Source organism: Trichechus manatus, unplaced genomic scaffold (assembly GCF_000243295.1).
Source record: "Trichechus manatus latirostris isolate Lorelei unplaced genomic scaffold, TriManLat1.0 scaffold00170, whole genome shotgun sequence".
Taxonomy (NCBI): domain Eukaryota; kingdom Metazoa; phylum Chordata; class Mammalia; order Sirenia; family Trichechidae; genus Trichechus; species Trichechus manatus.
Window position 1 is genome coordinate 3937159 of NW_004444106.1, and position 13825 is coordinate 3950983.

Genomic DNA, 13825 nt, shown 5'->3' on the forward strand with positions numbered 1-13825 from the left:
TTTGGTGGTGAATAAGGTCAGGGAGGCAGGCTGCGGTTAGTCCACACTCCTGGCACCTGAAAGCTTTGTGGAGTGCAAGACAGCAGGTCTTAGCAAGGGCTTCTTCTTCCCCAGGGCCAGAGCCTCATCTACACCGGCACTGGAGGCCCAGATGCATGTCCTGGGAGGCTGGCTGCCCTAGCCACACCAGGAAGGGCCACTTGGAGGAACAACCCCGCAATCAAGCGGAGACCTCAGGGTTCACCCCGGTTCTTTCGCCGCTGCGCTCCGTCCAGGCTCTCCCACAACACTTCTGGAGCCACCCACTCCACTGTGAATGAAGAGCGCCCTGCTTCGTGGACACCGGCCACTCACTGCACAAGGACTAACTAGAGGAGACACTCAAGACCCAGGGGGTCCAGTACCGGAAACGGAAATGCCCAGAAGCCCGTGCTGCTCTAGGAAGCGGCGGCAACCAGTCTCGGTGGGCTTAACCCTCTCATTCACCTGGCCGAGCGAGAGCTCCCCGTCTGCGGCCGCTGTCAGGAACTTGACACTGTCGGCCTAGCTCGGGGTTCTCAGAGTCCATCACCCTGAATATTTGGGCACGGGCACCGCTGGGGGTCAACGAAGCGATCCTGGAAAAGGGAAGGCGGTCGCTGCCGGGGACACGCCAAAGGCGGAGTAGTCGAGTTACCTGGAGCAGCACCGTATGGAGATTTCATGGATGTCTGGGTTCTCCAGTGGCGCCAGCCCACTTGGAGGCCTCTAGGAGAGTTTCCCATTCGTTCTAAACTAGGCGTGTTAAGCTTGGCACGGACTACAAATCCTAGCACGCACCGCGCGCGCTTCTTGGGCTCGCACGGTGCGTAGTGAACCACGATGTGCTTTCTGCGACTGTGCAAGAATCACAGTTCCGGGATCGAGAACTACAACTTCCGACTTGCTTGATAAGCGCGGCGGCGCTACTTAAAAAGCGTCAGAGAGGAGGTGCCTGGCCACGCCCCTCCTTTTCAGTCTGGCTCCTCTCAGACGAGCAGCGGAGGGGGGGCGGAGCCTCAGCCCGAGCCAAGATGGCGGCTGCAAAGCCAACCCCCACGGACTCGCTCTCGTTCTGCCTCGCGCAGCTCACGGCGGCGGCCGGGGAGGGTCCGGGTGGGGAAAAGGACACAGCTACCAGCGAGACACCCCTAGGCCGTGCGCTTTTAGCCCTCCGCACGCGCCACGTCAAGGCAGCAGGGGGAATCGAGCGCTTCCGGGCACGCGGCGGGCTCCGCCCCCTTCTTGCGCTGCTACGGCGAGCGGCTGCAGCGGACCCCGCCCCGCCCCAGGCAAGCCCGGGCTCCGCCCCCTCAGCGGTGTCTGCTGGTCCCGCCTCCCCGCCGGGCTCCGCCCCCTCTGCGTCCTCCTCGTCTTCGCCGCCAGCGCGCCTGCGCAAGACGCTGGACTTGGGCCTCAGCATCCTCGCCAACTGCTGTACGGAAGGGGCGTGCCGGGCTGAAGTGCGCAGACTCGGAGGTATTCTCCCTTTGGGTAAGTGCTCCGCTCCCACTTCCTAGAACGATTTTACCCGCCCCTCCGTCCTTGTCTGAACCTTGGCGGAGTCTTCAGTCCTTTGTGTGCCAGGGAGAACGTGCTTTGTGACGTTGCAGCGCCCCCATCTCTCACGCTGTCACACCCCGTGGCGTCACGCTCACTATGTTATACCCGATCCCCCCACCCCCGACCGCAAAATTGTCTGGACGTTGTTTGTCGGGCTTTTCTCGCACCTGGGCTAGTGGAGACCAGAGGGTTACTAGGTGACTTTTTCAGATGATTCCTATTTTCCATTTATGATGTTCATAAGCAGACACTGAATGCCTACTGTGTGTACGGCCCTGGGCTTTGACACCCCAGTTGATGAGCTGGAGGCTAGAAGATGTAGTGGTTCAGAGAGGTGGGCTCTGCAGCCAGCCAGACATGGGTTGCATTGCTTCCATCTGGCCAACTCACCTAGCCCCTCCGAAGCTAGGATTCCTTGTTGTAAAATGAGATAATAATAGTTACCTCTCAAAATCGGAGTGGGAGAAAATGAAATACTAACAGAACACGAAATACAAACATAGAACACAGATACTCTAAGCATGAGCTGGGTGCCTTGAGTTATTAAAAACGCACAGGAGAACAAATCCGGACAATGGAGAGCAAGCTTTTCTGTTTATCAGCTAAATTGGCGCCTCCTAGTGGCAACGATGCGAACACAGACTACTCATCATTGCCTTATGCCCGTTTTGAGAAAATTTTAATGTTTTGGATAAAGTGGGAAAAAAAACCAAACCAAACCCGTTGCCATCGAGTCGATTCCGACTCATAGCGTCCCTACAGGGCAGAGTAGAACTGCCCTATAGGGTTTTCTAGGAGTACCTGGTGGATTCAAACTGCAGACCTTTCGGTTGGCAGCTAAAGCTCTTAACCACTACACCACCAGGGTTTCCTGGATAAAGTGAAGTACTAACATATTTTAAACTTGCATAAAATGCATCTGGATCATAATTTGTTTGATAAGAGGTCTGGCACATTAATTAAACCAGTTGTTGTCCAGTCAGTTCCAACTTATGGCAACCCCATATGTGTCACAGTGGAACTGTGCTCCACAGAGTTTTCAATGGCTGACTTTTCAGAAGTAGATTGCCAGGCCTTTCTTCTGAGGTACCTATGGGTGGACTCGAACTTGCATGTTAACCGTTTGCCCTACCCAGGGATTCCGGTACCTTAATTAGCCCTCAATAAATGATAGGTTTTATTTCCACTGTATAACTCCCACATCATTCAGTCTATTTTGCATTTTAAATATCTCCTGAATCCATCCACTTTTTTCTATCCCCACTTCCACCATATGCCCAGGGACTGGTGCCAATGTGCTGGGAGTGCTGGTAGCTGACTTGGTTCAAGCTGTTGTCCTTTCTCACCTGGACTAGTACAACAGCCTCCTCCTCACTGCTCCCCCGCCCCTGTTCCTTTCCCCTGTAATCCTTTCTCCACATGGCTGCTAGATTGTATCATACCACTCCCCATCTTAAAACCCTGTGTACTTCCCAGTGCCCTCACCTGACCCCTTGGCCTGGCATTTGAGGCCATGGCAAAGACACTAGCCTTACCTCTGGGCCTTTTCATAGGCTGCTTCCAAGCCTGAAATGCCCTGTAACATCCCCACCACTATCTTCCTAGCAAGTTCTTACCTATTTAGCCTTCCAGACCCAGCTCAAGTGCTGGTGTCTTCTGGAGGCCTTCCCTGAACCTCTCAGGCTACATTCTTGAGGTGATTGATGAGAGAGAAAATAGACGGCCAACCTGTCCTTGCAGTGACCATTCTTCAGTGTGTGAAGACAGACAGCATCCAGAACCGAACAGCCCGTGCTCTGGGGAATTTAGCCATGGAACCTGAGAGCTGTAGGGACATCCACTCTGCTGGTGAGAAGGCTGGGGGGTTGGGGTTAGGCTAGAGCTTGGGGTAGGAGAGGGCCTTGTGTATCTGGCCTTGCTCACCCTCTCACTTCCCCTTTCCCTCTCCAGGTGCTGTTCCCCTGCTCCTTGAGAGCCTGACGGCCTGCCAGGACTCGCAGTGCCTGCAGAGTGTGGTGCGTGCCCTCCGTAACCTTGCGGACTCCCCCCAGCACCGCTTGGCTCTGGCACAGCAGGGAGCAGTGCGTCCACTGGCTGAGCTCCTGGCCGCCACTCCAGACGCTGCACTGACTTCAGCCCTAGTCCGTGCCCTCCTGGAGCTGAGCCGAGGCTGCTCCCGGGCTTGTGCTGAGCAGCTAAGTCTGGGCGGGGGGCTGGGCCCACTTGTCAGCCTGGCCTCTCACCCCAAATGGGCTGTGCGTGAGGCAACCATCCTGACCCTTGCCAACCTGTGTGCCCAGGGCCTGGTCCGGCCTGCACTGGGCAATGCTGGTGGCGTGGAGGTGCTACTAGAAGAGCTCCGGCGGCGCCGAGGCCCTAATGGAGCCAATCCAGCCTCCCAGCAGCCCCTGGTGCGGGCTGTCTGCCTGCTCTGTAGGGAGGCCATCAACCGGGCCCGGCTGCGGGACGCTGGTGGTCTGGAGCTGCTGATGGGCCTGCTTGGCGACTCTCGTGCCAGAGCTTGGCACCCACGTGTCGTGGCCGCCCTTGGGGGTTTCCTCTATGATACCGGGGCCCTGGGCCGGCTACAGGCCCTGGGGCTTGTTCCCCTCCTGACTGGGCAGCTGTGTGGTGAGGCTGGTGATGAGGAAGAAGAGGGTAGAGAAGCTGCTTCCTGGGACTTCCCTGAGGAGCGGACCCCTGAGCGGGCAGAGGCTGGAAGCTTCCGAAGCCTCAGGTGAGCCCTACCTCAGGACTTGGGAGGGTGGGCAGTGCTGTGGGGTGGGGTTTTGTGTCCTGGCCCTCTTCACTATCCCCCCTGCCCCAGTTTTGCCTGGTAAGATTTTTATTTATTTATGTTTTTGAATATTTTATTGTGTTTTCGGTGAAGGTTTATGACTTTTATTGACTCTTGACTAATTCTTTGTTCCCCTAACATGACATGACTTCTTTTCAGTCTACATTAAACATATCCCCTTTCCCGTGGATTCATCTTTTGTCCTTGGCCCTGCCCCAGTACCTCTGAAGTTTGGGCCCAGACAGGTTCACTGGGAGGCAGTATGTTACTGGTTTAAATGGTAGGCTCTGGAGTCTGAGTTCTTACTCTGGTTTCCCAAGCTGAAGCATCGTGGAAAAGTCAGCTAACTTCTCTGAGCCTCCAATTCCTTATCTGTAAAATGCAGGCTGTAACATACCTACCCCATAGGGTGGTTGTAAGGATTAAATGAGGATACTTTGCACCTTGCCTGCCACTAAGCAGCGCTCGATAAATGTCAGCCTTCTTGTAAACTCTCTGACTTCATCTGCTACCACTCTCCCCAGTGATCACTACATTCTTCTACACTGGCCTCCCCACTAGTTTTTTATACATGACAGGTTGGCTACCACCTCAGGGCCTGTTTGTTGTTCTCTCTGCCTAGAACACTCTTCTCCCTATATATCTCGATCTCCTACATTCCTGTATGCCTTGATCCTTCTCAGTGGGAGCTACCATCACCACCCTATTTAAAATTTCAGCTCTCCCTTCCCCTAAACCAAAAAAACCAAACCTGTTGTCATTGAATTGATTCCGACTCACAGCAACTCTATAGGACAGAATGAAACTACCCCATAGGGTTTCCAAGGCTGAAATCTTTACGGAAGCAGACTGCCACATCTTTCTCCCAGCCGGTGGGTTCAAACTGCTGACCTTTCAGTTATCAGCTGAGCGCTTAACCACTGTGCCACCAGGGCTCCTTTTCCCTTCCCTAGCTTCTTCTATTCCCTTTTATTTTTCTCCATGTCATTTTACACTATCTAACATATAATCTACTTATTTATTTTGTTATCTGTTTCCCTTCATTAGACAAATTCCTTGTAAGCTCCAGGTGAAGTTTTCCTCAGCCGCTAGAGTAGGGCTTGGCACATAATGTTGTTAAACCCAGAAAACCAAACCCATTGCTGTTCGGTCGATTCTGACTCATAGCGCAGAGTAGAACTGCCCCATAGAGTTTCCAGGGAGCACCTGGTGGATTTGAACTGCCGACCCTTTGGTTAGCAGCCGTAGCACTTAACCACTATGCCACCAGGGTTTCCAATGTTGCTATTAAGGGTATTTATTGTCCTACCTCTCTTTCTCCCCTCCCCCCTTGGGCCCGCCTCCTCTCCTTTGGCTACCCCTCCTTTTGACTGGGCTCTGGGCCCAGTCTCCTTCTCTTTTCCCTCCTTTCTCCCCCTCTGCAGGTCATGGCTCATTTCCGAGGGCTATGTTGCTGGCCCTGGAGACGTCTCTCCCGACTGGTCCCCTGAGCGCTGCCTGCCACCAGAGCCCTCTGAGCCATCCAGCCCTGCCCCAGGCCCAACCTCGCTGCAGACGCCGCGCACACTGTGCACCCCCAGACGCAACCCCGCCACTACCACAGAGGAACCTTGGGGTCGCGAGGGGCCGGCGCTGCTGCTGCTGTCACGCTTCTCCCAGGTTCCAGACCCAAGTGGGGCACTTGTGACAGGCCCAGCACTGTGCGGCCTGCTAGCCTACGTGACAGGTGCACCTGGCCCACCAAACCCGCGTGCCCTGCGCATCCTGGCGCGCCTCACCTGCAACCCGGCTTGCCTTGAGGCCTTCGTGCGTAGCTATGGTGCCGCGCTGCTGCGAGCCTGGCTGGTGCTTGGTGTTGCTCCCGATGACTGGCCCGCGCCGCGTGCCCGGCCTGCCCTCCGCAGTCAGCACCGGGAACTGGGTGTGTCCTTACTCCTCCCCACCCACACGGGAGGTCCCTGGGCCCAGAAACTTGCCTTACCACTCACAGGCACTCTCACTGTCTTCCCCAGCCCACCATCCCCACAGCCCCGGCCACTGAGGGTCGCGGGGAGGAGAGGCTTCACACTCCCTACTGCTCCATGGCCCCAGCACACAGAATTCTGCCCCATCCTCTACCCAAGCCTTCGGGTCCAGATACCCTGACCCCAGGCTTGAACCCCACGACTAGAATCTTGCCGGTCTGCGTTTCTTTTCCCAGTCTGACTCTTGGTTCTGCATTGGCCAGACTGCCCTCCCCACGGGCACACTGTGCCTTGTGAACCCAGGTGCAGGCACCGTGCCATCACACTGTTCCCCTTCCAACGCTCCAGGGACTTCCCTGTCTTCTGTGCCCTGATCGTAGACCATTTCAGGCCTGATGACTCAAACTTGTACCCTGACCACCCCACTTTCTGTTCTTGCCGTTGCTCTCCAGTTCTAGCCTCCTAACTCCACCTCTCCAAAGCCTGCAGTCAGCTCCCTCTTCTGTGCCCTGATTTCTTGCCCTCCTTCCTTTCAAGGGTCAAGAGTCCTGTCTTGCCCATCCCGCCCTAGTCTTGCCCTGACCACCAGCTCCCAACCTGACCTGCTCTGCCTATCCCTGCAGGTGAGATGCTGCTGCAGAACCTGACTGTGCAGGCCGAATCTCCCTTTGGAGTGGGTGCCCTCACCCATCTGCTGCTCTCTGGAAGCCCTGAGGACCGTGTGGCCTGCGCACTGACCCTGCCCTTCATCTGCCGGTGAGGGGGATGGGTGTGCCTTGCAGGCGTTGGGGTGGCAACATCGCCATTCCCCAGTTCCGCCCCTTTTGCCCTCCTGAAAGGCTCTCCCTCTCCCTGTAGGAAACCCTCTCTGTGGCGCCGGCTACTTCTGGACCAGGGAGGCCTCCGTCTCCTCCTCACAGCACTAACCCGGCCAGCCCCGCACCCACTCTTCCTCTTCTTTGCCGCAGACTCTCTTTCCTGCCTCCAAGGCCTGATGTCTCCCACTGTGAGCCTAGTCCTCCCACCTGCAATCCCCTTGGACCTAGACCTGCCCTCCCCTTGCCTCTATGAACCTCTGCTGGGTCCAGCCCCTGTCTCAGCCCCTGACTTGCACTTCCTACTGGACTCAGGCCTACGACTCCCTGCCCAGCGGGCTACCTCAGCTACTGCCTCCCCATTCTTCCGGGCCCTGCTCGCTGGCAGCTTTGTCGAAGCCCAGATGGACCTGGTGCCACTTCGAGGCCTGTCACCCAGTGCAGCCTGGCCTGTCCTGCATCATTTGCATGGCTGCCGGGGCTGCGGGGCTGCTCTGGGGCCCGTGCCCCCACCAGGCCAGCCCTTGCTTGGCTCAGAGGCTGAGGAGGCCTTGGAGGCTGCTGGTCGTTTCCTGCTGCCTGGGCTGGAGGAGGAGTTGGAAGAGGCTGTGGGCCGTATTCACCTGGGGCCCCAGGGTGGCCCAGAGTCAGTGGGTGAGGTGTTCCGCCTGGGACGGCCCCGGCTGGCTGCCCACTGTGCTCGCTGGACACTGGGGCCAGGACAGTGCCCACGGAAGCGGGCCCTGGCCCTGGTGGGGCTTGTGGAGGCAGCGGGTGAGGAGGCAGGGCCTCTGACTGAGGCTTTACTGGCTGTAGTGATGGGAGCTGAGGCAGGGGGCAGGGGTCCCAGTGTAGACTTTTGATGTCCCCTGGGAGGGGACCTGCAGATGGATCAGCTGTGAGGGAGGCCACAGAGTGGTGACAGTGGAGGGCTCATGGCATGGGAGGAGGCTGAGCAGAAGGAGTCACCGTCAACGACCAGTGAGAGGATGGAACCAGACACTAGAATGTGAAGACCCAGGAGTGAGAAGCATGGCCAGGGCTTGGTCATGGGGCCCAAGAGATGGAGAGTGGCCCAGGGGTCCAGGCACCTGGCCTGACGCAGCGCTCTAGAGTTGAGATTAAAAGACTCTGGAGTTGGATACCCCCATTGTGTGATGTCTCTGCTTACTTGCCTGTGGGAGTCCCTCCACCCCTTCACCATCAAGCAGGGCTCTTGTCCTGGTCTCTGTGGCTGGACATAGTCTATTCTTGGCATGTAGGAGTTTAATAAGTAATTGCTTATTGGTTCCTGGAGCCCTGGGATTGGGTAGCGTTCCCAGGCTTCTCCCTAGGATGTGGTTTTGAGTCCCAGGGGAAGCCTGCTTCCGGCTCATGGAATCTCATTGCTCAGACACAGCTACTCAGAAAGCACATAGCCCTTGGTCAGGGCTGAGACAGTCATGTGAGATGCTGGGAGTGTGGGGATGTGTGTCCGAGGCTTTGGCATTACTGTTTCCTGACTGTACGTTGTCCCTAGGCCTTCAGTCTCTAGGTCTGTTTTCATCTCTTCGGCCAAGTGTCCTCCTGGCATCTGCCAGGGGAGACTTGCTGTGCCCCTAGTGTCTCCGAGGCCCTGTCTTGTTCACGCTCAAAGAGAGCCAAAGCTCTGGGCTGGTATTCAGATGAAGGAGGGCTCATGTTGCTTTGATCTCCAAGGTAAGGTCTCATCACCTGGTTCCCACATCCCCCTGGCCACTCCAGTGGCAGTCTCCAACTTGCAGGAGAGCATCTGGACTGCACGTGCCAGGCTCTGCCTCTAGGGAGCTAAGGTTGGCCCTTGCTGTCTCTGTGCTTCTGTGGGTATTTGTCCAGGTCTCTGGTTTTCAGGTTGTGCATTAGAAACACCCAAAGAACTTTCAGAAATTACAAATGCATTCCCCTTGAGAACAGGCACCAGACAAGGATGCCCTTTATCACCACTCTTATTCAACCTTGTGCTGGAGGTCCTAGCCAGAGCAATTAGGCTAGAAAAAGAAATGGCATCCAAATTGGTAAGGAAGAAGTAAAAGTATCTCTATTTGCAGATGATATGATCTTATACACAGAAAACCCCAAAGAAGCCACCAAAAAAACTACTGGAAATAATAGAAGATTTTAGCAAAAGATCAGGATACAAGATAAACATACAAAAATAAGTTGGATTCCTCTACACCAACAAAGAAAACTTCAAAGAGGAAATCACCAAATCAATATCATTTATAATAGCCCCCGAGAAGATAAAATATTTAGGAATAAATCTAACCAGAGACATCAAAGACCTACACAAAGAAAACTACAAGACACACTACTACAAGAAACTGAAAGAGAGCTGCATAAGTGGGAAAACATTCCTTGCTCATGGATAGGAAGACTCAACATTTGAAAAAGTCAGTTGTACCCAAAGTGATCTACAGAAACAATGCAATCCAGATCCAAATTCCAACGACATTTTTTAATGAGATGGAGAAACAAATCATCAACTTCATATGGAAAGAGAAGAGGCCTCGGGTAAGTAAAGTATTACTGAAGAAGAACAAAGTGGGAAGCCTCACACTACCTGATTTTAGAACCTGTTACACTGCCACAGTAGTCAAAACAGCTTGGTACTGGTACAACAACAGATACATAGACCAGTGGAACAGAATTGAGAATCCACATGTAAATTCATCCACCTATGAGCAGCGTATATTTGACAAAGGCCCAAAGTCCGTTAAATGGGGAAAAGACAGTCTCTTTACCAAATGGTGCTGGCATAACTGGATATCCATCTGCAAAACACTGAAACAAGACCCATACCTCACACCATGCACAAAAACTAACTCAAAATGGATCGAAGACTTAAATATAAAATCGAAAACGATAAAAATCATAGAAGAAAGAACAGGGACAACGCTAGGAGCCCTAATACATGGCATAAACAGAATACAAACCATAAGTAACAGTGCACAAACACCAGAAGAGAGACTAGATAACTGGGAGCTCCTAAAAGTCAAACACTTATGCTCATCAAAAGACTTCACCAAAAGAGTAAAAAGACGACCTACAGACTGGGAAAAATTTTTTGGCTAGGAAAAATCTGATCAGCGTCTAATCTCTGAAGGCTACAAGATACTGCAAAACCTCAACAACAAAAAGACAAATAATCCAATTAAAAAATGGGCAAAGAACAGAAACAGGCACATCACCAAAGAAGACATTCAGGTGGCTAACAGACATGTCAGGAAATTCGATCATTTTAGCCATGAGAGAAATGCAAATCAAAACTACAATGAGATACCATCTCACCCCAATAAGGCTAGCATTAATCAAAAAAACACAAAATAATAAATGTTGGAGAGGTTGTGGAAAGACTGGAACACTTATACACTGTTGGTGGGAAAGTAAAATGGTACAACCACTTTGGAAATTGATTTGGCACTTCCTTAAAAAGCTAGAAATAGAAGTACCGTATGATCCAGCAATCCCACTCCTTGGAATATGTCCTAGAGAAATAAGAGCCATCATACGAATAGATATATGCACACCCATGTTCGTTGCAGCACTGTTCCCAATAGCAAAAAGATGGAAACAACCTAGGTGCCCATCAGCAGATGTATGGATAAACAAATTATGGTATATTCACACTAGTAAAAAAGACTAGACTTAATGGTCTGACTGAGACTGGAGGGTCCCTGGAAGACATGGCCTCCGGACACTGTTAGCCCAAAACTAAAACCATTCCTGAAGCCAACTCTTCAGACAAAGATTAGACTGGACTATAAGACATAAAATGATACTCCTGAAGAGTGTGCTTCTTAGCTCAAGTAAATACATGAGACTAAATGGGCAGCTCCTGTCCCGAGGTGAGATGAGCAGGCCGAAAGAGACAGGAGCTGGTTGAATGGACATGGGAAATCTGGGGTGGAAAGCAGGAGTGTGCTGTTACAGTATGGGGAGTGCAACTAGGGTCACATAGCAGTGTGTGTATAAAGTATCAGAAACTCACTTGAACTGTAAACTTTAAAGCACAATTTAAAAAAAAAACTAAAAACTACAAATACACTTAACAACAAAAAGATAATCATAAGATGGCCAAAGGACTTGAGTAGACATTTCACCAAAGAGGACATTCAAATGGCCACAAAACACATGAAAAGATACTCAACGTCATTAGTCGTCAGAGAGATGGAAATCAAAACCGCAGTGAGAAACCTTTTCACTCCCACTAGGATGGCTAAGATAAAAAAAAAAAAAAAATACATGTTGGCAAGGATGTAGGGAAATTGGAACCCTTATCCATTGCTGGTGGGAATGCAAAATGATATAGCCCCTGGGGAAAATAGTGTGGTGATTCCTCAAAAAACTAAAAATAGAACTACCACATGGCCCAGCATTTCCACTCCTAGGTGTATACCCAAAAGACTTGAAAGAGACTCAGATACTTGTACACCAATGTTTATTGCAGTGCTATTCACAATAGCTAAAAGATACAGCCAACCTTAATGTCCATCAACGGATGAATGGATAAACAAAATATGGTACATACATGCAATGGAATACTAGGTAGCCAGTAAGAGAAATGAAGTCTTGATACATGCTACAATACGTGTGGAAGTTGAAGACATTATGCTAAATGAAATAAGTCCATCACAAAAAGACAAATATTGTATGTCTTCATGTATAAAGAGAACAGGCAAGTGTACAGAGACCAAAGTTTCTTAGTGGTTACCAGGGGTGGGAGGGAGGGGAAAGGAGTGGTTATTGCTTATGGAGTACTGAGGTTCCGTTTATGGTGATGGAAAAATTGCATTGGTTAAGGCTAGGGTTACACAGTTGATTAATGTAATTGCCGTTAATAAGTTGTACACCTGTAAAAAGTTGATTTGGCAAATTCTCTGTAGTAGATATATTCACAACAAGAACAACATCAACAAAAAGCTGCTGAGGCTGTTTATGTACAACCACACACCTCACGGGATTTGATTCCTTGGTTTGGAGGTTTACAGTCGTGGTTTCATGGGACATCCCATTTAACTGGCCTAATAATGTGCTGAGTGCTTCTGTTCTAGCTCCTAATTCTTTACGTAATGCCTGGGGTCTTAAAAGCTTGCTAGTGGCCATCCAAGTCACAACAATTGGTTTCTATTCACCTGGAACAAAAGAGGAAAAAGGATAGTCAGGAATAGGAGGAGAAAATGGAATGTATGGCTTATTGCCTCCATGAACAACTGCTTCCTTTGCCATGAGACCAGAAGAACTGGATGGTGTCCAGCTACCATTACTAAACATTTTGATCAAAGATCCTATATAGAAGACTGCTGATCAAAAAGGGGGAACATGCAGAACAGAATTTCAGATTCTCATGGAATCCAGACTTTCTGGAGCCATGGAGGCTGGATGAACCCCTGAAACTATTGCCCTGAGATAATCTTTATACTTTAAACCAAAAATATCCCCCTGAAGTCTTCTTAAAACCAAACAATAGTTTAGCTTAACTAGTGAAGAATGTCTGCCTTGAGCGTTGTTGTCTTTTAAGATCTATCTATATGGGATCAAACTGACAACAGCAATTCGAAAGATTAGGAAACTTAAGGGGCAGTGAGTTTATGTTAATGCAGGAGGAACAACTCAGAGATGAAGGGTGAGAATGGTTGCACAACTTAAAGAATATAATCAATGCCACTGAATTGTACATGTAGAAACTGTTGAATTGGTGTATGTTCTGCTGTGTATACTCTCAACAACCCATGGTCCAGTGCTCAGGACCATCTGACAGATGGACTACAGCACAACTGTGTCTATCCATACCTATCTCTAGAGTGTCTCATTTCCATTTGTTTCTGAGGGTTTGAGTCCAGGGAGGCCTTCTTTTGGCTGGTGTCCGTGTCTTGCTGTCTTTCCTGTGTTCAGTATCTTGGGAAAGAACTGTAACAGGTCTGGGTCGTCTAAGTGTTGGGAAAGGGCTTTGCCTTGAAGACTGCCTGGGACTTGGGTCTGGGTTTCAGTTTACCTGTGTCTGTATGTCTGTTTCCAAGTATTGGAAGGAAGGTCCCAGCTTAGAGTCTACGGGTGGGTTTACTGTGTCTGTCTGTCTGGGTCTCTGAGAGACTTCTTTCTATCTAGTGTGTGTGCTTTTCGGGAACTGTGTTTATATGGTTGTCTTTAGGGTCTCTGAGTGAAGGTCTCTGAACCTGGGACCTGACTGATCCTTAGAACATCACTCCTTGCCCTGAACCTAAAAATTGTCTCTGGGACAAATTTCTCAGGAATGATCTGGGTGGCAGGCGGCTCTGTCTAGGTGCTGGCTTTGGGGTGGTGTCTGCTCAGGGGGCTCCGGGGCTTGTCTGGAAGAGCCGCTTTTATGACTTCTCCTACTCCGGCCGGTCGCCTGGGGCGCCCGGCAGCTGAGGCCAAGGCTGGGGTGTGGCCGCCTCTGTGGCAGGCCGGTGGCTGGGTCTGGGTGGGCCGCGGCTTTCCCTCCGTTCCACGCCCCCACCCTGGGTTCCCCCGTTCATGCCCCCCCCCCCTTCATCCCTATCCCAGCGGGTCCCCGCTTCCTTACATGGTCACAGCCGGGCCTCCAGCTCCCGGACGTCCCCCTGCCCCCGCCCCCACCGGACACGGCCCCCGCCCTGCTCGCCCCGCGCAGCCGGCCCCGCGCCCCGCCG

General features: G+C 51.8%; 1 protein-coding gene across 1 annotated transcript; it reads left to right on the top strand.

The window, feature by feature from the left end:
- The first annotated feature begins 884 nt into the window (after positions 1–884).
- Positions 885–8299, top strand: ARMC5 (armadillo repeat containing 5). The gene is made up of 6 exons (XM_004386707.2): positions 885–1512; positions 3322–3429; positions 3532–4318; positions 5803–6299; positions 6966–7098; positions 7201–8299. The coding sequence occupies exons 1-6, from the start codon at positions 1053–1055 to the stop codon at positions 8018–8020; spliced, it is 2805 nt and encodes a 934-aa protein (XP_004386764.2). The 5' UTR covers positions 885–1052; the 3' UTR covers positions 8021–8299.
- Positions 8300–13825: the final 5526 nt, after the last annotated feature.